The sequence below is a fragment of the Odocoileus virginianus genome, unplaced genomic scaffold, assembly GCF_023699985.2.
Source record: "Odocoileus virginianus isolate 20LAN1187 ecotype Illinois unplaced genomic scaffold, Ovbor_1.2 Unplaced_Contig_2, whole genome shotgun sequence".
NCBI classification, from domain to species: Eukaryota; Metazoa; Chordata; class Mammalia; order Artiodactyla; family Cervidae; genus Odocoileus; species Odocoileus virginianus.
The window spans coordinates 4,121,696-4,146,711 of NW_027224319.1; the positions used below are offsets into that span (position 1 = coordinate 4,121,696).

The window sequence follows — 25,016 nt, forward strand, 5'->3', positions numbered from 1 at the left end:
CCCATAACACTCCAACACCCTGATTTGTTTTCCTGTCTGTCTCCCGCACTGGTCTGGCAGCATCCTCAACCCCTGGGTGCCAAACCTCCAGGGACCCTAGAGCTGCTCTGTAGATACTGTAGATGGAGGAGGGAGGGAAGGGGGGAGGGAAAAAGAGGGGGAGGAAGGCAGGAAGGGAACCAGTTCCTTATCGGCTCCTTTCTCATTAACAGCTGCATTAAAGACAATTAACACTCTGGAGACCATCTCCTATATCCCCATCGAGAGGGAAGATGATAAAGACAGGAAGAACAGGCAGCATGCTGTTTGACAAAACTGACCTCAGTATGGTCTGTGGCTCCTTCAGAGAAGAGGGCCCTCCCCAGCTGTGGTTGCTTCCAGGAGCCTCTGCAACTCCCAGGAGACTTGGCCCACCTCACCCACTAGGTCAACTCTGATCAGGGGGAAAAAATAAAATGAAGAAAAGAAAGCAGAAGAGGGAGGTCACAATTCTTCTCCTAAGTGATACAGCACTTCTAAGCCACACAGTTATTTCTTATGTTGAATGCGTGATGTAAATTAACCCATCACAGATTAACCCCAGTTGCACAGGGAGCCCTCCATGCAGCAGGAATCAGAAGACAAGTGTGACATTATCTAATTCCAGATCACTCTGGTTTATTTTTATTCAGGAAAAAAAAAAAAAGCCAAGGACTACAGACTAGATACATCAGCACATAATCAATGTCAATCAGAAAAACTGACATTATTATAGGATTTACCAGACTAGCCCATCAAAATAGAGCCCATGTGCTATGAGAAGAAAATCAAATTTTGTTTGGAATCATGAAAAGTAAGATGTTCATTTTTCTATAGTACTTGGAGATATTTGGATAAAAGGTGTTTCCCACTCTGAAGTGTGTCCCAGTTATAGAAACACATCCCAGTTATAAACAGAAATATCAACTGCCCCATCCAACAAAACACAGCTTCCGTTAGATTCTTTGCCTGAGACCCTTCCCTCAAATCTTTGGCTCTGTCTCCACTCACAGTTGCTGACGGTCTTGGCTTCATCTCTGCCAGCCTAGGCACAGCCTAACCTAAGGGTCAGAGTCACCCCAAGTCCAAGATTCCTCCCTCTCTGTGCAAGGGAAGGAGGGAAGTCCACAAAGGAAGATAAAACTAATTGCCTTGTAACTCCATGAGCTTCTAAAAGCCCCAAGTTAGCAGCATCAGGTAATATAGCAATAGGTGATGTGCACTCCAGCCAGGTAAGAGAGTCAATTTCTAGGCTCTGCCCCCTTCTGATGTCTATATCAGAAGTTTTCTCTCTTTTATACTTTAATAAAACTTTATTACACAAAAGCTCTGAGTGATCAAGCCTCGTCTCTGGCCCCGGATTGAATTCTCTCCTCCAGAGGCCAAGAATCCTGGCATCTTTCGTGGTTCAGCAACAACCTTTCACAGGAAACATAGGAAGCTCATTGTTTTCTCTGCAAGAGTCACTCTGCACAGCTATCTGGAGCTAGTTCTGAGTTCAGCTGTGCCTCATCTCATTTCTTAGGAGAAGGAATGACAGTTGCCTGGTGCACGCTGGTCTGCAGGGCCAGCGACCACATCTAGTGTGTAGAGTTGGGAAGACTGCACCATCTCCCGGGGTGGCCGTGTTACTGGTCCTCAGCCTCCTTCCAACTTGAAACTGCTAGGTGGGCAGACCTGACTGATGTTCTTTGAAATGGATGTGGCCCTTCCCCTGGTGTCTATCAGTCACTGAGGCAGCTGCTATCACTGGGAAGTGAGTTGTTCCAACCACCCGTTGAAAAATAGCCAAAAGGAGGCTCAGAGCCATAGGTACTCAACAGATACACATGCTCCTGGAGATCATGAAGTCGACTGGATAATTCTTATTGAAGAGCCACTTTTCCCTTTGGCCCTGGAAGAAGCCAAGTAAGCCCTTTCCTGCACACAGGGAAGAAAAGCCTCCTCCTTGGGTGGGGCCTCTGCTGGGAAGAGGAGGAGTGATGAGAAAGAAGGGCCTTTAAAGAGGATGGAGAAGAGCAGGAAACCACAGACACACCTTTTCAGGCTGCCAAGTGCTGGCCGTCCAAAGCTTGGTCTTTTTCCCAGCACAGTGGATTTGGACTCCAACGGCCTAGGAGCAAGTCTCACCCCCTCCATTGCCAGCAAGTTGTCTCAAGGCCTGAGCCTCCATGTGCTGTGGGCAGAATGAGGGCCCAGGCAGGCTGCTCATCATCGTCCCCACCGGCACCAGTGCCAGCTTGTAAGTGGTGTTCAAGAAAGGTTTTGGAAGGGAGGCGGGGAGGTCCCACCACCATGCTTCTCAGGAATCAGATCTCTTCCTGTAAGTCTCTTCCAAACAGTTTTCCCTCTGGCTGCCTCACTGCAGCGTGTGCTAAACACCCCAGGCCAAACACGGAACAGAGCTGAGCATGTGGCCTGGTTCTAAAACAATGGCTTTAGAAAACGGTAGATGAGGTTCTCATTTTAATGGGATCATTAAGAGGATTGTATCCCTTTCTTCTTTCCTTCCTTTTATTATTCTTCTGCAGTAGCTTTGGCAAAACATTTTAGAGTTCAACCCCCACACAGCAGTACTGAGTAACTTGAGTTCACACCTCAGGGTATCTCCTTCAGCTCCCAACGCCCTTCTGCTCCACTCCTGGGCAAGACACCTGGCATGACGGGAGGTGGCCAGGCTCATCTAAGCTTTTTTGTGCACAGCCTCGGGAGATATTTGGACTAAAATCCAGTAGATTATTTCCCTGAATATATCAGGAATAGTGCATTTTTTTTGCTGCTCTTGCCTGAAAACAATGTTTCCACCTGCCCAAGGTGGCAGCCCCAGCAGGTAGAGAGTTCCATCCTTCCCCAAGGTGAGGGCAAAGACCAGGCCCATCTCCTGGCTCCCAGGCTGGAGGTGAAGGAACAGCAGCTGCCTGGGACTCAGCTCTCTGCCCTAGCTAGCCTCTTCATCATCTTTTTTTTCCATAGGGTTTTTTGGTTTGGGCTGAGCTGGGTCTTCATTGCTCTAGGCAGACTTCTTTCTAGTTGTGGCAAGCAGGGGCTATTCTGTAGTTGTGGTACCGAGGCTTCTCACTGCACTGGCTTCTTTTGTTGCAACCTGAAGAAGGGAATGGCTACCCATCTCAGTATTCTTGCTTGGAGAATCCCATGGACAGAGGAGCCTGGTGGGCTACAGTCCAGGGGGTCACAAAGAGTCAGATATGACTAAGCACGCATACCCCACACTGTAGTACAACTGAATAAATAGTACCCATTGTATTAATTGGGACAATTCATTTAACCCCTCTGGTTCTTAATGTTTTCATAACAGCTTCCAATACTCGTCCACCTATTGTGGACTTACTTTGCCAGGAACTTTGCTAGAAAATGTGTACATACTTGTGATCCCATTTGATGCTTTCAATGATAGTGTTGAATAACTATTATTACCTCCATTTCACAGCAAAAGAAACTGAGACTCAGAGAGGGTGACTGACCTGCCCAAGGCCACACAGCTGGTAGGTGAAGACAGATTCCAACACTGACTCCACATTCCAGGTCCTTAAACCCCATCCTCCATCCCTAGCCCCATCTCATCCCCAAAATATGGGTTTGAATCAAATTAAATCTACTGTTACTGATTTTCTTGAGCTAACAAACATTTAGTAGGGGAAAAAATGCTTGGCGTATGCAAATTGTGAAAGGAGCCTGACAAGGGTGAATACTGTCACCCTGCTTATTTAACTTATATGCAGAGTACATCATGCAAAATGCCAGGGTGGATGAATCACAACCCCACAAAGTTGCCAGGAGAAATATCAACAGCCTCAGGTATGCAAATGATACTACTCTAATGGCAGAAAGTGAAGAGGAGCTAAAGAGTCTCTTGAAGATGGCGAAAGAGGACAGTGAAAGAGCTGGCTTAAAACTTAACATTCAAAAAATGAAGCTCATGGCATCCAGTCCCATCATTTCATGGCAAATAGAAAGGGGAAAAGTGGAAGCAGTGACAGATTTTATTTTCTTGGGCTCCAAAATCACTGCAGATGGTGACTGCAGCCACAAAATTAAAAGACGCTTGCTCCTTGGAAGGAAAGCTATGACAAACCTAGATAGTGTATTAAAAAGCAGAGACATCACTTTGCTGACAAAGGTCCATATAGTCAAAGCTGTGATTTTTTTCCAGTGGTCATGTATGGATGTGAGCGTTGGGCCAAAAGAAGGCTGAGTGACAAAGAATTGATGCTTTCAAACTGTGGTGCTGGAGAAGACTCTTGAGAGGCCCTTGGACAGCAAGGAGATCAAGCCAGTCAATCCTAAAGGAAATCAGTCCTGAATATTCACTGGGAAAGACTGATGCTGAAGCAGAAGCTCCAATACTTTGGCTCCCTGATGCAAAGAGCCAACTCTTTGGGAAAGACCGTGATGCTGGGAAAGACTGAAGGCAGCAGAGGATGAGATGGTTAGATAGCATCACTGATTCAACGGACATGAATTTGAACAAACTCTGGGAGATGGTGAAGGACAGGGAAGCTTGATGTACCACAGTCCATGGGGTCGCAAAGAGTCAGACACAGCTTAGCAACTGAACAACAGCAACAAAGCATTGTCCTAGATGCTTGGGGCAGACACACCATGACGCACAGGACATAACCCCCACAGACCATGGTGCCCACAGCCTGGGGTGTAGAGAGACAACCACACAGAGGGGAATAGTGCAGAGCAGGTGGTGCTAAATATGGAGCAAATGGAAATACTCAGGTTCAGCATTCAACTCTGAAACAATAGCATTATCACTCTGTGGGGAATAAATCCCCTCTTTATGCAGCAAGTCACGTCTCGTCACTGCAGTGAGCAGACCATCATCAGGAAATACTGGAGAGCACAGGGTCCTGACTGTGGGTGGAGGGAGGCCCTCGGGTCCAGCTGCTGGTATCACCGCTGTGCAGAGGCAGCCCTGGCTGTGTGCTGGCTCACAGACCACCAGCTGCCCTCCTAACAGAGGGCATCAGCATACCATCCTCTGCATACCTATTTTCACCCACCCGCATCCTGGGCGGGGAGCGGAGGAGGAGTTCCATCACAGGGTCACCGACCCGACCCTCCTCCATGTGGCCAGCCTCAGGGTTGGCCAGAGAGCGGCTGCTGTACCTTCCCAAGCTGTACCCTTGAAACGTAAGGACGTGCTTGGCCAGACATGCCTGGACTCAGCAGCCTTACTTTTGGTGGCTGGAAAGAGTTCATAAAGTCCTTGCCCAGAATAATTTTCCCCACAGCACTGCTGGAAAATCTGCCTCCATTCTCGTTTTTCTGTACAGAATGGCACGCAAGACTGTGAAAACGCTGGTAGAATCCAGGCAGCTTACTCACTGGCACCCACTCCCCACCAAGCAAGCACAGCTTATCTGAAGGTAATGGAATATGGATCAGACTCAGAAAGGAGTGGAAAAGGTCAGGCCAAGAGAGACACAGCCCCAGGCCCTGTCAACTTCACAACTCTTATCTTTGGCAAAGCACCATTCTAAATGAGGTTCTTAAGGATAAGCCGCCAGGGCATAGATAAATGCATCACAAAATGGTCCTGACCATGCGGTCCTGACCACATGAATGCATGTGAAGCATCAGAGGGAAGCTTCTGTCAGAGTTTGCCGTAGCTGTCTCTTGGAGAAATGACAGTTCCTGGCTCTGTATCAGCTGGGGTCTGCAGTGGGCAAGGGTCTTGGGAAATGGGGCCTGTGGGTCAGTGATTCTGTCAAGTCCTGTCCTGTCTCTGCCTGGTGCTCAGGGGCTGGCTCACCAACACCATCTTCTTCATCAACCTCCACCCCCTCTCCAAAGGATCAGCCTCATTCCCAGGCTCATCTTACGCCTTTTGTCATCTTTGCCTTACTTCTTACCACTTTTCCTAACCCTTGTTGATAACTCATTAGACAATGTGATTGAAAGCACTTTGTAAATTAAAAAACTTCCTACAAAATCAATAGTAGATGTTCAGCTGTTCAGGGTCACAGTCATATCTCAGGGTCCCAGCCTTTTCATTAGGTCAGGCAGAGCCTGGAAGTAAAGAATGAGCCCTGGAAAAGGAATTGCTGAGAGAAGAGGAAGGGAGATGAAAGATGGTAAGCTACTTCCTATTTAACCTCCCCATGGGTCCCAGTGAAGGAGCACGGGTTTAAGGCTAAAGTCATCCAGAGATGACAAAGTCAGGGACACAGTGCTGCTGTGGACGGCTAACACAGCTTCCAGACTTCTCTTGGGTTTGGCTGAGCCATCCAAAGATCTCTTTGCTTGTGGTGACTATATTTCACGTTTCACGTATGTTTAGTCACTAAGTCACGTCTGACTCTTTTGCAACCCCATGGACTGTAGCCCGCCAGGCTCCTCTGTCCATGGAATTTTCCAGGCAAGAGTACTGGAGTGCATTGCCATTTTCTTCCCCAAGAGGATCTTCCCAACCTAGGGATAGAACCTACATCTCCTGCATTGGCAGGCGGATTCGTTACTGCTGAGCCACCAAGGAAAATGACAGATAATAATCTTTAAGTAGAGGCATCCTCAAGTGTGGATCAGGTTACACAATGTTAATCATATGTTACATGGATATTTACTACTTATATCCTATGTGCCTAATATATAGGCCAATTTCAACCAGGTACAAACATACCAGCTTCAACAGCACTTGCAGAATTTGAGATCAGACTGACTTAGGTTTGAGCCTCAGCTCTGCCACTTCCAGCTGTGAGATCATAGGCTTGTTGTTCAGTCTCTCCCAGACTTGATTTTCATGTCTATAAAATAGGGACAAGAACCTCATGTGAGGATAATCAGCAAAGAACTACAGTACAGCATCAAATGCTTCACAATAGAATGTACACAAATATTAGTATCATCTTTCTCTGCCCCGCTCATAGAAAACTAGTCTCCTCTCAATTTAGTTCAGTCACTCAGTCGCGTCCGACTCTTTGCGATTTGTGCTGCATGGACTGCAGCACGCCAGGCCTCCCTGTCCGTCACCAACTCCCAGAACTTACTCACACTCATGTCCACTGAGTCAGTGATGCCATCCAACCATCTCATCCTCTGTTGCCCCATTCTCCTCCTGCTTTCAATCTTTCCCAGCATCAGGGTCTTTTCCAATGAGTCAGTTCTTCACATCAGGTGGCCAAAATATTGATGTTTCAATGTCAGTCCTTCCAATGAATATTCAGAACTGATCTCCTTTAGGATGGACTGGTTTGATCTCCTTGAAGTCCAAGGGACTCTCAAGAGTCTTCTCCAACACCACAGTTCAAAAGCATCAATTCTTCGGCACTCAGCTTTCTTTATGGTCCAACTTCACATCCATATATGACTACTGGAAAAACCATAGCTTTGACTAGACAGACCTTTGTAACAAAGTAATGTCTCCTCTACTTAAATTTAAATATTTTATCATCTTATTAATTTTACATTCTTCGCAAGTATGAAATAATGGGATAACTAATATGTCATGTGTAAAGCAGTGTGAGTTTTTTTAGGGAATGAAAGGCAGTCCATGGAGTATTAGAAAATGGGACAACCATTTTCTTAACAGGAAAGTTCAGTGCTACTAGCCCTAGGAAAGCCTTTCCTGCTCCAGTGAGCTTATCCCAGAAAAGCAGCTGAATTAAGGGCCAGAAATATCATGCAACCCATATAAATACTTGCAGTGTTGCAAAACCCAGGTTAGTAAGAGGCTGTATTGGCCTCCCCCAATTTCTGCCTTACTGACCTTGAACTTGCCTGTAAAAAGCCTAACATTGTTGAGGGGCAGTATTTGCATCTTGGCGCTGAATGAAAGTACTTTCCTCTAATGAGGGGCTTCTCAGAGCCCTATTGCAAAGGTCAAGGCTGGCCCTTTCTGGGGACTCTTCCACTTCCTTGGTCTGGGCTACAAGTATATTTTCTGCCAACCCTCTTCTAACCAATGATTCATAACGTTTTTGCTTCCACGAAGCCCCCAAGCTTAGTAAAGCAGCCCTGTTCCTTATAAATAGGATCTCACAAAGTCCCATTTGTGAGCCTGCTGGCTAGACCAGGTCCCCACTGGCCTAGAGCGGAATGACTCTTGATGATTAGGATACCTGGTATGCAGGCTGGTCTTCCTAACTGGGTTTCCCTTGGCCCATTTGGAGGAGGGTTTTTAAACCTGGGTAGTTATCTTCTGTCAGAGAGTCCTGGTTTCATGCTATTTATTTTGCTCTCTCTCTGTCCATCCCCACCACCATATCTGATAACTCAACTCTCAGAGCTAAGAATATGTGCCATGTTGAGCACAACATCACAAAATCCAGCTGGACTCTGACAACCCTTGGAATTCTCCTTCACCATTTTGAGACAAAAATTGAATCAGCACAAATCCCTTATTTTTAAGAAAGGCTGTGTACAATGACAGCAAAATCAACACCAGAAGCAACAATATCTCCATCTAGCAGGGTCTCCTCTGGGACAGGAGCTACGTGAGGAGCAAAGCAGCTGCATTTTCCAAATGCTCTGTCTGGTGGCTGTTTCGGGAGTCTTCTCAGGCTTTGGCCCTGGCTTCTCTCCTGTCCTCCAAGGACTGCTTTAGCCGTTTAACTCTCACAGCTGCCCTGCTAGGCCAAGCCTAGCCCTGAGGGCATTGTTCCAACCCTCAACTCAGAAAACATCCCATTTCCAGTGTATGGGGCTGTCTTAGGAATGAATACAACGAGAAACCAATCAAACAGCATCAGGTTATACAGCATCCCCCTAATTTTTCAACTTCAGAAAGCTCAAAACCCAGATGCTGAGAGGGCTCAGAAGCTGTGACCCCTCCAATGCAATAGGCACACCCAGCACACTGGTCATGTTGCATCAACACTTTTCTCAGTAAAAGGAGTTAGGGCTTCAAAGAGAAGTGGCTGATACCAGGACTGGGGCAGGAAAGGTACAAGATAAGCCTGGGACATCTTGTGCCAAAAAGTAAGGAAGGCCTCAAGAAGGATGTTGTTTTTGTTGTCAGTCGCTCAGTCATGTCAGACTCTTTGCAATTCCATGGACTATAGCCTGCCAGGCTCCTCTGTCCATGGGATTTTCCAGGCAAGAATACTGGAGTGGGTAGCCATTCCCTTCTCTGGGGGAATCTTCCCAACCCAGGGATTGAACCCAGGTCTCCTGCATCGCAGGCAGATTCTTTACTGTCTGAGCCACCAAGGGAGGATGGGGACGTGTCAAAAAACATAGATGCCAGCTTGAAGAGGCTACCCCTCGCCAAATCTGCAATAGTCTGGGCACTGAAATAAAAAATGGTAATAACAGATTATAATCCAGTGACTCAAATAATAATCCATGAGTCCATACTGACAGTATCTAGACTGACCAACAGACAGACAGATAGTTGAGAAGAGCAAACACTAGTGTAGAATGCCAGCTAATACATGTAGAAGGAAAGATCGAATTAGATTTATAAAAATGTTTATTATTATAAAAAAAAAATGTTGCAGGCAGGAGTCATCAGTGAATGCTAAACCTAGAGGCTGATAGTTTGATGAGCACCAAGATATAAACAGTCTCATATTAGTTCCCCGCAAAATACTTATAAATAAAGGGAGAAATAATAGCTTTACAGTGGATAAAACCGGCAGATACTATGTTAATCAATGATCAACACTGATACCACCAACATGGAACAAATGGCTATCTGTGCCTCCTGCTAGGGTGCCCTGAACAGGAAACCTCACTTCAGTGGCACTTAAGCCAAAAATCCATAATCTGATTCTAATGATGACAAGATATCACACAAAGCCAGGCTGAAGGGTATTCTACAAAATACTGACCTATGGTATTAAAAACTGTCACTGTCACAAAAGACCTAAATTAATTAGTTAATTAAATTAAAAGGATGAGCAATTTTTCCAGATTGATGAGATCAAGGAGACATGACAAGTGAATGCAGTGTCTGTATGATCTTGGATTGGATTTCAGGGGGGCGAACTGGTATCAGTTGCATTGAGAAAAATCTGAAAAACATGTGTTTGAGATAATAATTGTTAAATTTCCTCATTTTGACCACTATATGGTGGTTATGTAAGTGAATGTCCTTGTTCTTAGGAAATACACACTGAAATATGAAGTACTTAGGAGGAAAATGACTCTTGAGAGTGCCTTGGACTATAAGGAGATCAAACCAGTCAATCCTAAAGGAAATCAACCCTGAATAATCACTGGAAGAACTGGTGCTGAAGCTGAAGCTCTAGTACTTTGGCCATCTGATATGAACAACCTAGTCACTGGAAAAGACCCTGATGCTGGGAAAGATTGAGGGCAAGAGGAGAAGGGGGCAACAGAGGATGAGATGGTTGGATGGCATCACTGACTCAATGGACATGAGTTTGAGCAAACTCTGGGAGATAGTGAAGGACAGGAAAGCCTGGTGTGCTGCAGTCCATGGGGTCACAAAGAGTCAGACATGACTTAGCGACTGAACAACAACAAAGAGGAAAATGACATGATATATGCAGCTTACTTTAAAACAGTTCAGAAATGAGATGATGGATGGATGGGATGGATGGATAGAGACAGATGATAGGTAGAGAGAAAGAAAGAGAGAGATGTAGGAAATGCTATAGCAAATGTTGCAAAATTAACATTTGGTTAATCTTGGTGACGGTATGAAACTCTTTGTACTATTCCTTCTTAACAAAATTTCTGTTGTGTGAAATTATTCTAAAAAGAATAGTTTTAAAAAACAAAGCAAGGTAGTTTTGCAGTTTCCTAAAAACCTAAACTTGTATTAACACTTACCATGGACTGACCTGTGCTTAGTCGCTTAGTCGTGTCTGACTCTGCAACCCCATAGACTGTGGCCCACCAGGCTCCTCTGTCCATGGGGATTCTCCAGGCAAGAATACTGGAGTGGGTTGCCATGCCCTCCTCCAGGGGATCTTCCCAACCCAGGGATGGAACCTAGGTCTCCTGCATTGCAGGTAGATTCTTTAACAACTGAGCCACCAGGGAATCCCAAGGATATTGGAGTGGGTAGCCTGTCCCGTCCCCAGGGGGTCTTTCCAACCCAGGAACTGAACCAGGGTCTCCCACATTGCAGGCAGATTCTTTACCAGGCAACCTACCAGGGAAGCCCAAATACTTACCATATGACCCAGCAATTGAACTCTTGGGTATTTATTCCAGAGAAGGATTTTTGTCTGTTCTCAAAAAGCCTGTACATGGATGTTCATAGAAGCTTTGGGTATAATATCCAGAAAACTGGAAACAATCAAAACATCCTTCAGTAGGTAAATAATGAAAGAAGCTGATGCATTCACATCATGGGCTACTACTGAGCAATGCAGAGGAACAAACTGTTGATACACACAACAGCTTAAAGGGATCTCAAGGAAATCTGTCTGAATGCAAAAAGTCAACCTCAAAAGTTCACACTGCATGGTTTCTGCAGTATATAGCATTACTGAAATGACAAAATTGCAGAGATGAAGGAAAAATTAGTGGTTGGCAGAGGTTGGGGGGGAAGGAAGGAGGGAAGTGGCTGTGAGTATAAAAGGAAAACACAGGGGATCCATACCATGGAACAAGTTTGTATCTTGACTGTGATGGTAAATGTGCAAATCTGCACATATAAAACTACACAGAGTTACACACACACCAAGTGCTTGTGAAACCAGGCGAACCTGAAGAAGCTCTGTGGATGGTACCAGTGTATTTCCTGGTTTTGCATCTTGTACTGTGGCTATACCAGGTGCTAACTCTGGAGGAAACTGGGTGGAGGGTGTGCAGTACCACCCTGTACATCTCTTTGTAATTCCCTGTGAATCTAGAATTATTCAAAATAAACATTTCAAATGAAGAAAACAGCAAGTCCCCAACAGAGTCTCTATGAGCTGCCCTGCTGGTACTGACATGACCTTGGTACCCAAGAGATGTCCCCTGGGGGATGGGGGGTCTGGCTTGAGTGCTGTCCTCTCCTCTCACTTTATCCGGCAGCCCCACAGCTTTGCATGAAGTTTCAACCCCCATCCCCACGTAACTTATCACTGGGGAACAGATGATGGAAGCACAGGGCAGAGACCCAGAGAAATCTGGGTGTGACCTTTAACAATGCTGGAGCTCATGATGGATTAAGGGCTTTAAAGTCACGCTGCTTGGGTTCAAACCCCAATCTGTCACTTACTATTGATATGACCTCAGATAAGATGCTTACCCTTTTGTGCCACGGTCTTATCTATGAAGTGGGAGTGACGATAGTCACCAGTCTTAGGTGTAGCATACTGTGTTTGTACCTATAAAGCTTAGAACAGTACCAGACACCTAAAAAGAGTTAATAAACATTAGTTTTTATTTATGATATAATAAAACAATTATTTACCATTATTATATCTCTCTACAGGTTTTTTAAATATATATTATATTTATTTATTTATTTGGCTGTGCCAGGTCTTAATTGTGGAATGTGGGATCTTTAGCCACGGCATGTGGGATCTAGTTTGCTGACCAGGGATCAAACCCAGGCGCTCTGCATTAGGAGCTCAGAGTCTTAGCCACTGGACCACCAGGGAAGTCCCTCTCTATAGGTTTTATCATTCCTCTTTTACAATGAAGAAGCTGAGACTTAACAAAACTACTTAAGCAGTGTGAATCAACTAGTGACAGAGCTGAGATTCAAATCCAGAGCCTCCAAAAGAAAGTGAAAGTGAAAGTCACTCAGTCGTGTCCTACTCTTTGCGACCCAGGCCAGACTTCCCCAGGCCAGAATACTGGAATGGATAGCCATTCCTTTCTCCAGGGGATCTTCCTAACCCAGGGATTGAACCCAGGTCTCCCACATTGCAGGCGGATTCTTTACCAGCTGAGCTATCAGGGAAGCCCAGAGCCTCCAAGTGTATGCCCTTTGCCATGTGCATGTCTGAGCCAGTGTGCATGGAAACCTTACCAGAAATATGAGGAGGAGGAAAATTCAGAAAGAACAGGAAAAGAGAAAGAATAGATTATATTCTAGGGGAAAAGATGTGAAAGAACATCTCAACTGACTTAGGACCATAAAGGAAATTCATGTTCTCACTTATTATGGTTTCCTAAGACTGGAAGCCTCTCGGGTTGGTGAATTCAGTGGTTCAGCAATGTCCTGGGTCACATGGGTCTGTCAATCTTTTGACTCTGTGTTGTCAATCCAAAACTCAAACTACGAAAATCAGAAATGTGTGTCCTGTGGAGTAAACGAATTATGGAGGTTGTGAAATTCCACGCTAGGGCCTTAAGTGGGTTTTTCAGATCACTTGTGAACACCAGAGGAGCAGCAGCTCTTCAGAAGCTCAGTTTGATACATTTTTTCTTAGAGGACTTGCTAATGGTTTGTCTAAAGTCTGAGGAATATATGCATATAGCATGTCAGTTTAAAAAAAACTTTCAAGACAATCTTTCACCTATTAAATATCGTTCCATTGTGGATTTCTTTTAAAGAGGAAAATGGAGTTAAAAACTTACAGAAGAAATATTTTAATAGCTTTTTTATCCTATCCTCTCTGTTTGCATATAACAGGTATCAGCAGAAAAACAGTAAAAGCAAAATGGGTATCTTTACCTTTACATACAGTCCAGTGATATCAGCGTTGCTGTTGCTATTGTTTTGCATAGGTGATGGATGCTTTGAGGGGTAGCGCCTTCTTCCCCTGATGAGAAAACCTCCACTGCATGATCTGGTTCTGCCATTCCAAGAGGCATTCACAATAGGAGAGAAAAGATTTATTAGAATACCTCTGCAGATTGAACATCAGCAATTCCACTTGCTTCACTGCCCTCGGATTTTACAGTGGAGGCTTGAGCTTTGACACTGACACTCATATAACTAAGTTATAAGCACGCTTACTAGTAGCCCAGCAGGTTCTGATGATGACCTGACTGTCCTCAGATAGGGACCATTTCAGATGTTTAACCCAAGAACACAACAAGCTCCTTGAAATTGCTTGAAGGCCCCTTTCAACTGAGAAGCCCTTCTCAGTTTAATGCCTTTGCTGGAAGAGGGTCATCGGTATCCAGTTCCTGCTCCCGCTGGGGGAGAAGTAAGCAAACTGTGAAATGTCATCACCAAGCGCCCCGAGTGGATTAGCAGCTCCAAAGGGCAGCACACATCTCCAAGTCATCCTGTAAAGTGACCCCAAAGTGTGGCTTGTCACACCATCCTGGGCTCGTTTACTCTCTGAAGGGCTGAGGCCAACCTGATGCACAGCAGGTTCAAGCTCATGCATAATCCAGAGCATATTTTGCACAATAACTCTGGTTCCAGCCAAGTCATGGTTCCTGCAGGGCCTGCCCGAGCAGAAGCTTACCTGCCCTGGGGTGGGTAGGGGGAACAGGCGATGGGGGCTATTTTTCACCAGGAAGGAGGTCATCGTGTGCCTGGAATGATATCTCTGTGATTCTGCTACTAATTTGGTGCCTGTAACCTTGAAAGGCTGAGTTGTTTCTGAAACACCTCCCCTCCACATATAAAGGGTTGATGCCCCAAGGTTTCAGGACCAGACCGGGGCTGTTGCAAACCCTAGCTGCAATACTCACCCTCCTTGACACTGTATCAAGACAGCAGCAGATTCATCACAAAGGTAAATGATGTTGAACTTGAGTGTAGGTGGGATGAAAGTTCATCTTGCACTTCTCGAGGGGAAGTGAATGGAGAGAGTTCTTGTAACCCTGTCTTTTTCAGCCACTGGGGTTCATCTTTCCCTCTGAACTCTCACCTTACACCTGTTTGGGAATGGTGGAATTCCACTGCTTAGAAATCTCAACAGGACTTTTCCATATGTAGTTTATATATTTAAGTAATGCATTCAAAACTGCTCTGTGAGAGAACCAGAAATCCATTCCAGTGTCCATTTAACAAGGCTCTGATAAGATGAAATCCTGTAAACAGAAACAGTGCATATTGAAGGGGAGATGCTAAACCTCAGTGGAATCAACATCCGTTCAAATAGAGATGCTCAACTACAGCGGGCTCCTCAGAAGACTGATGCTTAAGAGGATGTACTAAATTCTGGTCTTTGTAATTCTGAAGCTGAGCTTCTTAAACTTCCCTATGTGCATGAATCATCTAGGGATCAGATTAAAATGCAGATTTTGATTCAGATTTTGGTCTTGATAAACTCTGCATTCATAACAACTCCTAGGTGATACCAGTGCAGCTGGTCCATGCAACAATTGGGAAGGTTCTGTGATGTTTCAGGGATCATAAATAATCTTTAGACTTTTCAATGACTGAATCTTATCAAATCAGTGAAAAATCAAAAACAGTTCTGTTCTATTTTTAAATTTTGATTTGTATGTTAACATAGAGCAAAATGACTCTTCTGTGCATGCTCAGTTCTAAGAATTTACCACATATTCATCTCTGTGGAACTACCACCACAGTCGGGATACAGAACAATTCCATCACCCCTACCCCTAATTTCTTCATGCTCTGGCTTTGAAGTTATGCTCTCCCCCATCTCTAACCCCAAGCAATTATTATAGGCTTGTCTTTTCAAGAATGTTGTATAAATGGAATCATAAAGGGTATATAGTCTATTGAGACTGGCTTCTTCCACTCAACATGAATGCCTTTGAGGTTCATCCAAGTTATTGAAAATATCAACAGTATTCTTTTTTTATTACTGCACAGTATTTCATCCTACAGATGTTCAACAGTTATTCACACATTCAAAGACTGTTGGTTGTCTCCACTTTTAGGCATGAAAAATAGAACTGTGTATAGGTGTACAGATTTTTACTAGAACATTAGTTTACATTCATTGTTGTTGGTTGGTGAGTCGCTAAGTTGTGTCTGACATTTTTGCAACCCCATAGACTATAGCCGGCCAGGCTCCTCTGTCCATGGGATTTCCCAGGCAAGAATACTGGAGTGGGTTGCCATTTCCTTCTCCAGGGGAGCTTCCCAACCCAGGGATCGAACTTGCATCTCCTGCATTGGCGGGTGGATTCTTTACCACTGAGCCACCTGGGAAGCCATAGTTTGCATTTCTCTAGGCTAAATACCTAGGAGTGGAACTGATGGGTCATACGGTGGGAATATGTTTAACTTGACAAGTCATACATTGACAGTTCCAGTTGCTCTACACCTCTCCCCTCTAGCACTTGATATTGTCAATATATAAATTTTTATTTTGGCCATTCTTATAAGGATGTAGTGGTATCTCTGCACTTTTCATTTAATTTGTATTTTCCTAGTGGCTAATGATGTTCAACGTCTTTTAATGTTTACTTGTTATCTGTTCATTCTCTTTGGTGAAGTGTCTGTTAAAGTGCTTTTCCCATCTTTTACTTGGGTTGTTTGCTTTCATACTGCTGAGTTTTGATAGTTCTTCATATATTCTGGACACAAATCCTTTGTCAAAAACATGATTTGCGAATATTTTTTTCTCAATTTGTATCTCGTCTTCTCATTCTCTTTTGGAGAGCAAAACTTTCCAATTTTGATGAAGCCCAATTTATTGAAATTTTTTTCCTTTCATGGAGTGTGCTTTTTATGTCATGTCTAAGAATTCTTTACCTAGCCCCAAGTCACACACACACACAAAACCACTAGCTTTTCTCTTTAAAAGTTTTATAGTTTTACATTTTATATTAGATCTATAATAAGTTAATTTTTATATACAGTGTGGGCCTTAGAGGATTTTCTGGTTGCTTTTTTTTTTTCACGTATTTCACATTTCAACACTTTGTCGAGACATGTCTTTGATGTGTTTTTTTGGCCTTTTTTTTTTTTTTTTGCTGAAATCACACATCTTCATTACTGTAGCTTTACAGTAAGACTTAACTTCAGTTCAGTTCAGTTCAGTTGCTCAGTCATGTCCAACTCTTTGCGACCCCATGAATCGCAGCACACCAGGCCTCCCTGTCCATCACCAACTCCCAGAGTCTACCCAAACCCATGTCCATCAAGTCGGTGATGCCATCCAGCCATCTCATCCTCTGTTGTCCCCTTCTCCTCCTGCCCCCAATCCTTCCCAGCATTAGGGTCTTTTCCAATGAGTCAACTCTTCACATGAGGTGGCCAAAGTATTGGAGTTTCAGCTTCAACATCAGTCCTTCCAATGAACACCCAGGACTGATCTCCTTTAGGATGGACTGGTTGGATCTTCTTGCAGTCCAAGGGACTCTCAAGAGTCTTCTCCAACACCACAGTTCAAAAGCATCAATTTTTTGGTGCTCAGCTTTCTTTATAGTCCAACTTTTCACATCCATACATGACTACTAGAAAAATCATAGCTTTGACTAGATGGACCTTTGTTGGCAAAATAATGTCTCTGCTTTTTAATATGTTGTCTAGGTTGGTCATAACTTTTCTTTCAAGGAGCAAGCATCTTTTAATTTCATGGCTGCAGTCACCATCTGCAGTGATTTTGGAGCTCAAAAAAATAAAGTCTGTCACTGTTTCCACTGTTTCCCCATCTATTTGCCATGAAGTGATGGGACCAGATGCCATGATCTTAGTTTTCTGAATGCTGAGTTTTAAGCCAACTTTTTCACTCTCCTCTTTCACTTTCATCAAGAGGCTCTTTAGTTCTTCTTTGCTTTCTGCCATAAGGGTGGTGTCATCTGCATATCTGAGGTTATTGATATTTCTCCTGGCAATCTTGATTCCAGCTTGTGCTTCATCCAGTCCAGTGTTTCTCATGATGTACTCTGCATATAAGTTAAATAAGCAGCATGACCATATACAGCCTTGATGTACTCCTTTCCTGATTTGGAACCAGCCTGTTGTTCCACGTTCAGTTCTAACTGTTGCTTCTTGACCCGAATACAGATTTCTCAGGAGGCAGGTCAGGTGGTCTGGTAGTCCCATCTCTTTTAAGAATTTTCCAGTTTGTTGTGATCGACATAGTTAAAGGCTTTGGCATAGTCAATAAAGCATGCTCAGAAGACAGAGAGAAAAGTAGTGAGTGTCTGCTCCACCCAGTGGGACCACAGCTCCTCCTATCAGAGCTGGTGGGTTTTGCATCTCTGTAGGCCCTGCTGCTGGTCCATTCATTCCATTGCTGCTGCCAAGCTCCCTCACCTTGGAATTTCCTCGGTCAGCTGGGACACAATGAACCACAACTAGCCAAGAGTCATAGTATTCTTATGGACATAACTCTCACATCCCTCAATCTGGGTTTTATATTCCGAGTAACCAGAGACTTGGGAAGTTAAATGATTGGCACAGCAATTAGCACTCACAATGGGCAAATGTGCCTTTGTCTCAGCTGACTCACTAAGATCAGTTGGCCCCTGGGGCAGTACTGATGCCTCACGGATGGTGAAAAATTCAACACACTTTGTTTAACTGAATTCTATGAAGGTGTTACATGCTGCTGTTCTCTTTAAGCATGCATTAATTTTGTGAAGTAAAGTTTATAATTGTCATTGAAGTTAATGGCTTTTCTGAGTTGGTGGTGATTGACTGGAAGGAATACTATTGAGTCTCTTGACAGGAATGCTATGTGCTCAGTCGTTCAGTCATGTCTGACTCTTTGTGACCCCAAGAACTGTGGCCTGCCAGGCTCCTCTGTCCGTGGAATTTTTCAGGCAAGAATACTGGAATGGGTTGCCATTTCCTCCTCCAAGGGATCTTCCTGACCCAGGGATCGAACCTGTGTCTCTTGTGTCTCCTGCATTGGCAGGGAGATTCTTTACCACTGTGCCACCTGAGAACACCGTCTGGTGGATGGTATTGTTGGCTGAGCAGATATAGACAAATAGTCACTTATTCATCAAGGACAATCCTCCACATTTTCAAAGGACTTTCCGACTACTGATATCTTCCTTGTCACATTTCTGCAAGATAGAGTAGTTGTCCTCATTTTAGAAGCCAGAAAACACAAATGTTCCTGGAAATGTGTATTATCCCTGAAGGAATGGGCTAAATCCTAACAATGAGATGCTGAATCTCCCAGGAGGCTAGAGCTGGGGAACTTGGATGAATCTCTGGTCCAAAGATAGAAGACAATTTTTCTTTATTTATTGAGACACAACTTATGTGTAATAAAATTCACCTGTTTTAGGTGTACAGATTGATAAGTTTCAGCATTGGATATAGCTGTGTCACCATGATGAGAAACAAGATATAAAACATTTCCACAACCTGAAAAAGTTACCAGGCCACCCCATCTGCTTCTGTCCCTCTGTTTCTGCAGGGCTCTCACCATAGGCCTCTGGAGTCCACTTCCCACACTCTGGGTGCACCTACCTACTCATCCTGCATGTCCCCGCCCTTAGGAAGCACCCCGAGGCCCTCAGGCCAGGCCAGGTGACCTCAGTGTGCCCCTCACTGGCCCCACAGACTGGCCCTCAGTGCCTGAAGCACTGCCACAGGGACCACCGCCACTTCCTGGCCAGACCTTCAGGATAAAGATAACTTGGAGGGGGGGGGGCATTTATTCAACAAATATTTATTGAGCACCAGTACACATTTTAATATATTTAAATAAAACATAGGATAATCTCATTTCCTAAAAGCTCTGGGAACTTACTGCAAGGACAGTTGGATCTCTGCTCTTTTGCCAGGAAAGTGTGAGATCACTGAGCATTTCCAGGAGATAAGAAAGTCACTCTCCTCCTTCTTAGGGGACAGCTGGGGCAGGGAATGGGGCCCAGGCCCTGAGTATGACAGCTGCCTCACTTACCACCTATATGACCTTGATAAGGTCAGATTGCTACTCAACCTCCTTACCTGTAAAACAGTGTCTTCCCTGAAAGACAGCTGTTGCTGAGACATACCTAGGCCCAGCCTTCACTACCTCAGCCTCCCTGGAGCCAGCTCTGGACACAGACATGACCAACACACAAGAGGACAGGATCAAAGACTGAGTTCTCACCTTGGCTTGCACTTTAGAATCACAGGAGGAACTTTAAAAAATCCTGACACCTAGTACATTTTCAAGGCTGATGAAATTAGACTCCTTAAGGAGGAATCCCTGGCATCCATTTTTTGTCAAGTTCCCCAAGTCACTCCAAGGTCAGTGAAGGTCAACAGACACTGATTCAGAAAGAAAAGAGAAGTATAATTATTTTATGTCTATAGCAAGAAAGTTGGGGGGAGGTTGCGATGACTACTTATTGCTAATTATTTTCCTATATCCTGTACAATTTGAGGTTTTAGAATTACAAAAGGCTTTGTGTATTTAGATCAGAACTCATAAACTGCAAAACACTTTTATATTTATGATCAAATTTAATCTTCAGAGAAATTTTAAAGATGAGGAGACTGAGACCTGGAGAATTATTGGCAAAGAGCAGGTGCCTCAAGTTGATAGGTCTGGAGTAAACATCTGGTTTCAAACCTGTCTCACCTCCATCCTGCCCTAGTGTCCTTGCCCGTCCCTCTGGGAGAGCTGTGATCCAGAACTTCATGCTGATTCCAGACCACGTATCCACAGGCACCTTCAGTAGTTCCTTGGATGTTAGCGCCCAGACAACTCAACCTCTGTCCAACATTGCTCGGGGTTGCTCTGCACAATCCTTTCTCTGGTTGCCCGTCTTTGCACAGGCATGGCCAGGGCAGCGCCACTGACACCCCTCACTTTTGCTCACCATGTGGAGTTGACCTCTTCAGAATGCCTCCATTACCCTTGCCTCTGCCACCTGGTCCTAGCTCCTCCCTGGACATTTCCAGTTGCCCGTTAACTCCTTTCCGTGCACCCACTCTCACCCCTCAGCCCCTGTTTTGACCTGTCTTCTGGACCCACCGAGGTCTTGGAGTTGGGCAGTGGCCTCTTCTTGTAAACAGTGAGCATTATTGAGAACCTGACATGTGTGATTCCACACACAAGCGTGCATATACACACGTGCGTGCACACACATGCACGTGCACACCGAGCTGCTTGCTCTGTTGTGTCAGATGTGGGAACTATTTTCTGTGACAAATCTCTTTAGTAAAGAGCCTGAAAATGTTCAGAGGTGTGCAGCCTGCCTTCTGCCTGTTACAGCCATGAGACCTCGAGCGATTTTAATCGCTCCTCAAATGAGACCTCGAGCGAATTTAATCACTCCTCAAATGTCTCGCCTAGAAAATGAGGAAGGGGATATTGACTCATGGAGATATGAAAACTAAAGGGACCAATAGCATAATATGCCTGGCTCATACTTCCTGCTGATAAAAAGCTGAGAAGTCATTCATTTATGAGGGGGAAAGAAGGACAGAGGTATTTGTCAGATGCTGGAGAAGGGATAGGCTACCCACTCCAGTATTCTTGTGGGCTTCCCTTGTGGCTCAGCTGGTAAAGAATCCGCCTGCAATGCAGGAAACCTGGGTTCGATCCCTGGGTTGGGAAGATCCCCTGGAGAAGGGAAAGGCTACCCACTCCAGTAGTCTGGCCTGGAGAATTCCATGGACTATAGTCCATGGAGTCACAAAGAGTTGGACTGAGTGACTTTCACTTCACTTGTGACATGCTTCAGCGGGGAGCTTCTGCAGTCACATCCCTGGATCCCATCAATAAACCAGTATGCCCCCACCATGAGGTTTTGTGCCTGATTGAGGCCTCCGTCAGGTGTTAAACAGCAGGATATGTACCTTCCAGAGTATAAGGGAGCATGTTCTGTGGGGATTCAGTCGATATTTTCTTTTTCAGGGGATGAACAATCAGTACGTCCGCCGGGAGGTCTTCTGCCGGAACACCTGTCACGAACTCAAACGCTTCTGGGAAAGGGAAATTGGCAAACAGACTTACTACCGAGAATCAGAAGAACATCGCCTGGGAAGAAGTGCACTGAGAAAGTACGCGCCTTGTCTACTTTTTTATTATTAATTTTTAAAAATAAACTTTGATTTTTAGGGTGGTTTTAGGTTAACAGCAAAATCCCCCTACACACAGCCTCTCCCACCAGCAACATGCCCCACCAGAGGCTACTCTGTTACAATTCATGAACCTACATGGACACATCATAATGACCTTTGCTTGTGTGTTTTTTGAAAGCAAAATCTATTTCCCCAGAAAAATGCCAATCCTAGAGGATGCAATGTATTTTAATTTTCCCTGCATGTGGTCCTGCCACCATCTATGGTTATGGGCAGTAATTTAAGAAATTCTTCCAAGTTAACAAGTGTACACAGCTCTCATCTTTATAACCAGAAAGATCTCTCCTCTCTGTCACCATTTCTAGTGTGTGAGGGTTACACTAAATTTGTGGAGCATGTCAACAGATGTATCCATGAAGAGCAATCAAACAAAGGAGACAATGACCAATTAATGCTCAGTGCTCATTTGGGTAATGACACAGGATGTCCTGCGTGGTTCTGGGAGGCTCTGGGCCCTCTGGCATGCAACCCTGTTCCAGCCAAGCAAGTCGAGTGGAGAGCAGTGACTCATGTGAGCAGACCTGGGTTGCTGTCTCTGGAAACAGTGGCACTTCACCACCCTCACATACACAGCCTCTCGATGACTGCAGGGAATCACCTACAGGACACAGGAAAGGACAGGCCAGCTTGTCTGTTCCCTCAGAGGGAACAGTTCAATTGCTGTCTATTCACAACTATTGTGTAGCCAGGGGCTGTGGGGCATATGTATGCTAGCCATTTTGTCTCCTCTATTGGCTTTTTAACTATATCTCCGTGTGTTATTCTTGTGGTTGCTTTAGGATTTATATACTTATCACAGTCTACCTTCAAGTGATACATCATTTCCTGTAGAGGGTAAGAACCTTGCAATCATATGAATACAGTTATTTCTCACCTCTGGTTTTTGAAAGATAGATTTGCTGGGTAAACAATTCTAGATTGGCAGGGCTTCCCCCCCCCCAACCCTGTACTTTAAAGATATTGCACTTTCAAAGGAAAGTTTAGAAATTAAGACTAAAATAGTGCTCAAATAGAAAGAAAGAAAGAAAGTGAAGTCATTCAGTCATGTCTGACTCTTTGCGACCCCATGGACTGTAGCCTACCAGGCTCCTCCATTCATGGGATTTTCCAGGCAAGAGTACTGGAGTGGGTTGCCATTTCCTTCTCCAGGGGATCTTCCCAACCCAGGGATCAAACCTGGGTCTCCCGCATTGTAGGCAGATGCTTTACCATCTGAGCCACGAGGGCTCAAATAGAAAGGAGATTTCAAATATGTATATATTTAAATTTGCAAGTCCTCTGCATACCTTTTAAAACCCGAACACACACAAGCATACATAGAACACCTTCAGAATAAAAGGGAAAGGAGCTTCCCTGAACCAAAAGTCACTGGAGAGGAATGCTCCATTTGTGTATATTTTGTTTCTATTTTCAGGCTCAGGGAAGAATGGAAGCAGAAAGTGGAAACAAAGCTGAGACTACGCAGCAATCCAGATGAGACAGAAAAGCAGGCTAACGTTGGCCAAGAGCTTCATTGACACAAGAGGATACAAAGCACTGAGGTCATTCTGCCGGGACAAGCCAGTGCAAATCCCTTAGTCCCTTTGCTACACCATACATATCCCATACCGTTGTTTCCCCCACCTGTGAGGGGATCTACCTGTGAATCCTTCTCCAGTGCTGAGTGGGAATTATTAGCCAAGATAGCCTTCTCTTCATGGGAGCCAGAATATTATTCCCTGTACCTCTAAAGATGGAATTATCTAACATCAAAGCTCTATGCAGCTTACCTTATTTCCATATTATTATCTTCTAATTTTGAAATCCCAATATTTGAAATTCTAAGCACATGAGGTGGGGGGGTGATGATTTTTACGATCATACTGAGTTGACCAAAAAGTTCACTCAGGCTTTTTGATAACATCTTATGGAAAAACTCAAATGAACCTTTGGCCAACCCAATACTTTAAACATTTGCACAGTAGTCTTGCTCCACATTTCCCCTAAGAAACAGATCATATAATCCTTTCTCTTGTTTTCTTTTTATAAGAGAAATGCACCTGTCTGCAGCAATAAAAATATTGTAAATAGTCATTCATATAAGGTTTATAAATTAATTGATCTAATACTATGTTTTCTTCACATGAATTTAATTGGCTTATTCAAAAACACGTTCACATAGAACCACTCAATAAGATTAGGATAATTTTAATATAACTTGGTTGACATGCCATTGCTGGCATGTGTGCTCTTTGTTTTGGCCATTCAGGCATGCAGGGTCTTAGTTCTCCTGACTAGGATCAAATCCACGACCCCACAGAGAAAGCAAGAAGCCTTAATCACTGGACCACTAGGCAAGTCCCACATGTTCTTCATTTTCTTGCTTTAGATCTCCACATGCCAGCAGCTCAGCTAAGGTGTATCTTGCCACCCAAACAAAGTGTCTGTCACATAGATTCTGGACTTTGAAATATCATTGTCACTGCCCAGCTATCTCTCAGAGCTCTTTACAGGGTTGCTGCTTCTTAAAGTGAAAATTATAACTAGGCCTGGTGCACTTCCCAAACAGGGCAAAGGAGCAGAGAGATAGATGTATGTTGTAAAGTACCTGACAGTTGTAGGCAGCGAGCACCTGCAAAGCCTTACATAGTCAAGCAGCAGTGCTACCAGGAGACACAGAGAGCGAGGCAAGGCAATTCTGAACAGAGAAAGTGAGGTGTTCCAGTCCTCTAAACGCCCTGATGTATCACAAAGCGCTTCCATTAACATCCCCAGGGGACCCAGATGGGAATCACCATCTCAATGGGAGGCAAGGAGAGTTAGGGGAGCATTTCCTCAGATTACACTTATATGATACAGGAAACAGGGCTTAGAGCCCTTCTCCCTGCCATGGTCTCTCATTCAACCTGGGATTCAATTCTATGAATAAACCACGAATCTCAGTTGGGATCATTGAGAGCATTCTGATGAAAGATGAATTTTTGTTGGATATGAGAGGGAAAGTGAAAGCGTTAGTCACTTAGTCGTAGCTGTGTCACTACTCCATGGACTGTAGCCCACCAGGCTCCTCTGTGCATGGAATTCTCCAAGCAAGAATACTGGAGTGGGTAGCCATTCCCTTCTCCAGGGGATCTTCCTGATCCAGGGATTGAACCTGGTCTACTGCATTACAGGCATGTTCTTTATTGTCTGAGCCACCAGGAAAGCCCCTAAG

The 25,016-nt window shown here is 44.4% G+C and overlaps 1 protein-coding gene across 1 annotated transcript; it reads left to right on the forward strand.

Annotated features, from left to right (window-relative positions):
- The first annotated feature begins 2,189 nt into the window (after positions 1-2,189).
- Positions 2,190-23,863, forward strand: FAM240A (family with sequence similarity 240 member A). Its single transcript, XM_070463314.1, has 3 exons — positions 2,190-2,260; positions 21,578-21,742; positions 23,238-23,863. The coding sequence occupies exons 1-3, from the start codon at positions 2,190-2,192 to the stop codon at positions 23,338-23,340; spliced, it is 339 nt and encodes a 112-aa protein (XP_070319415.1). The 3' UTR covers positions 23,341-23,863.
- The last annotated feature ends 1,153 nt before the right edge of the window (positions 23,864-25,016 follow it).

Bases quoted from the DNA above. Each gene is read 5' to 3' on its own strand.
- FAM240A (XM_070463314.1), top strand. From the start codon at position 2,190: ATGTGCTGTGGGCAGAATGAGGGCCCAGGCAGGCTGCTCATCATCGTC. The intron at 2,261-21,577 runs GTAAGTGGTGTT...GTGGGGATTCAG, and splicing joins ACCGGCACCAGTGCCAGCTT to TCGATATTTTCTTTTTCAGG. The intron at 21,743-23,237 runs GTACGCGCCTTG...TTCTATTTTCAG, and splicing joins GGAAGAAGTGCACTGAGAAA to GCTCAGGGAAGAATGGAAGC.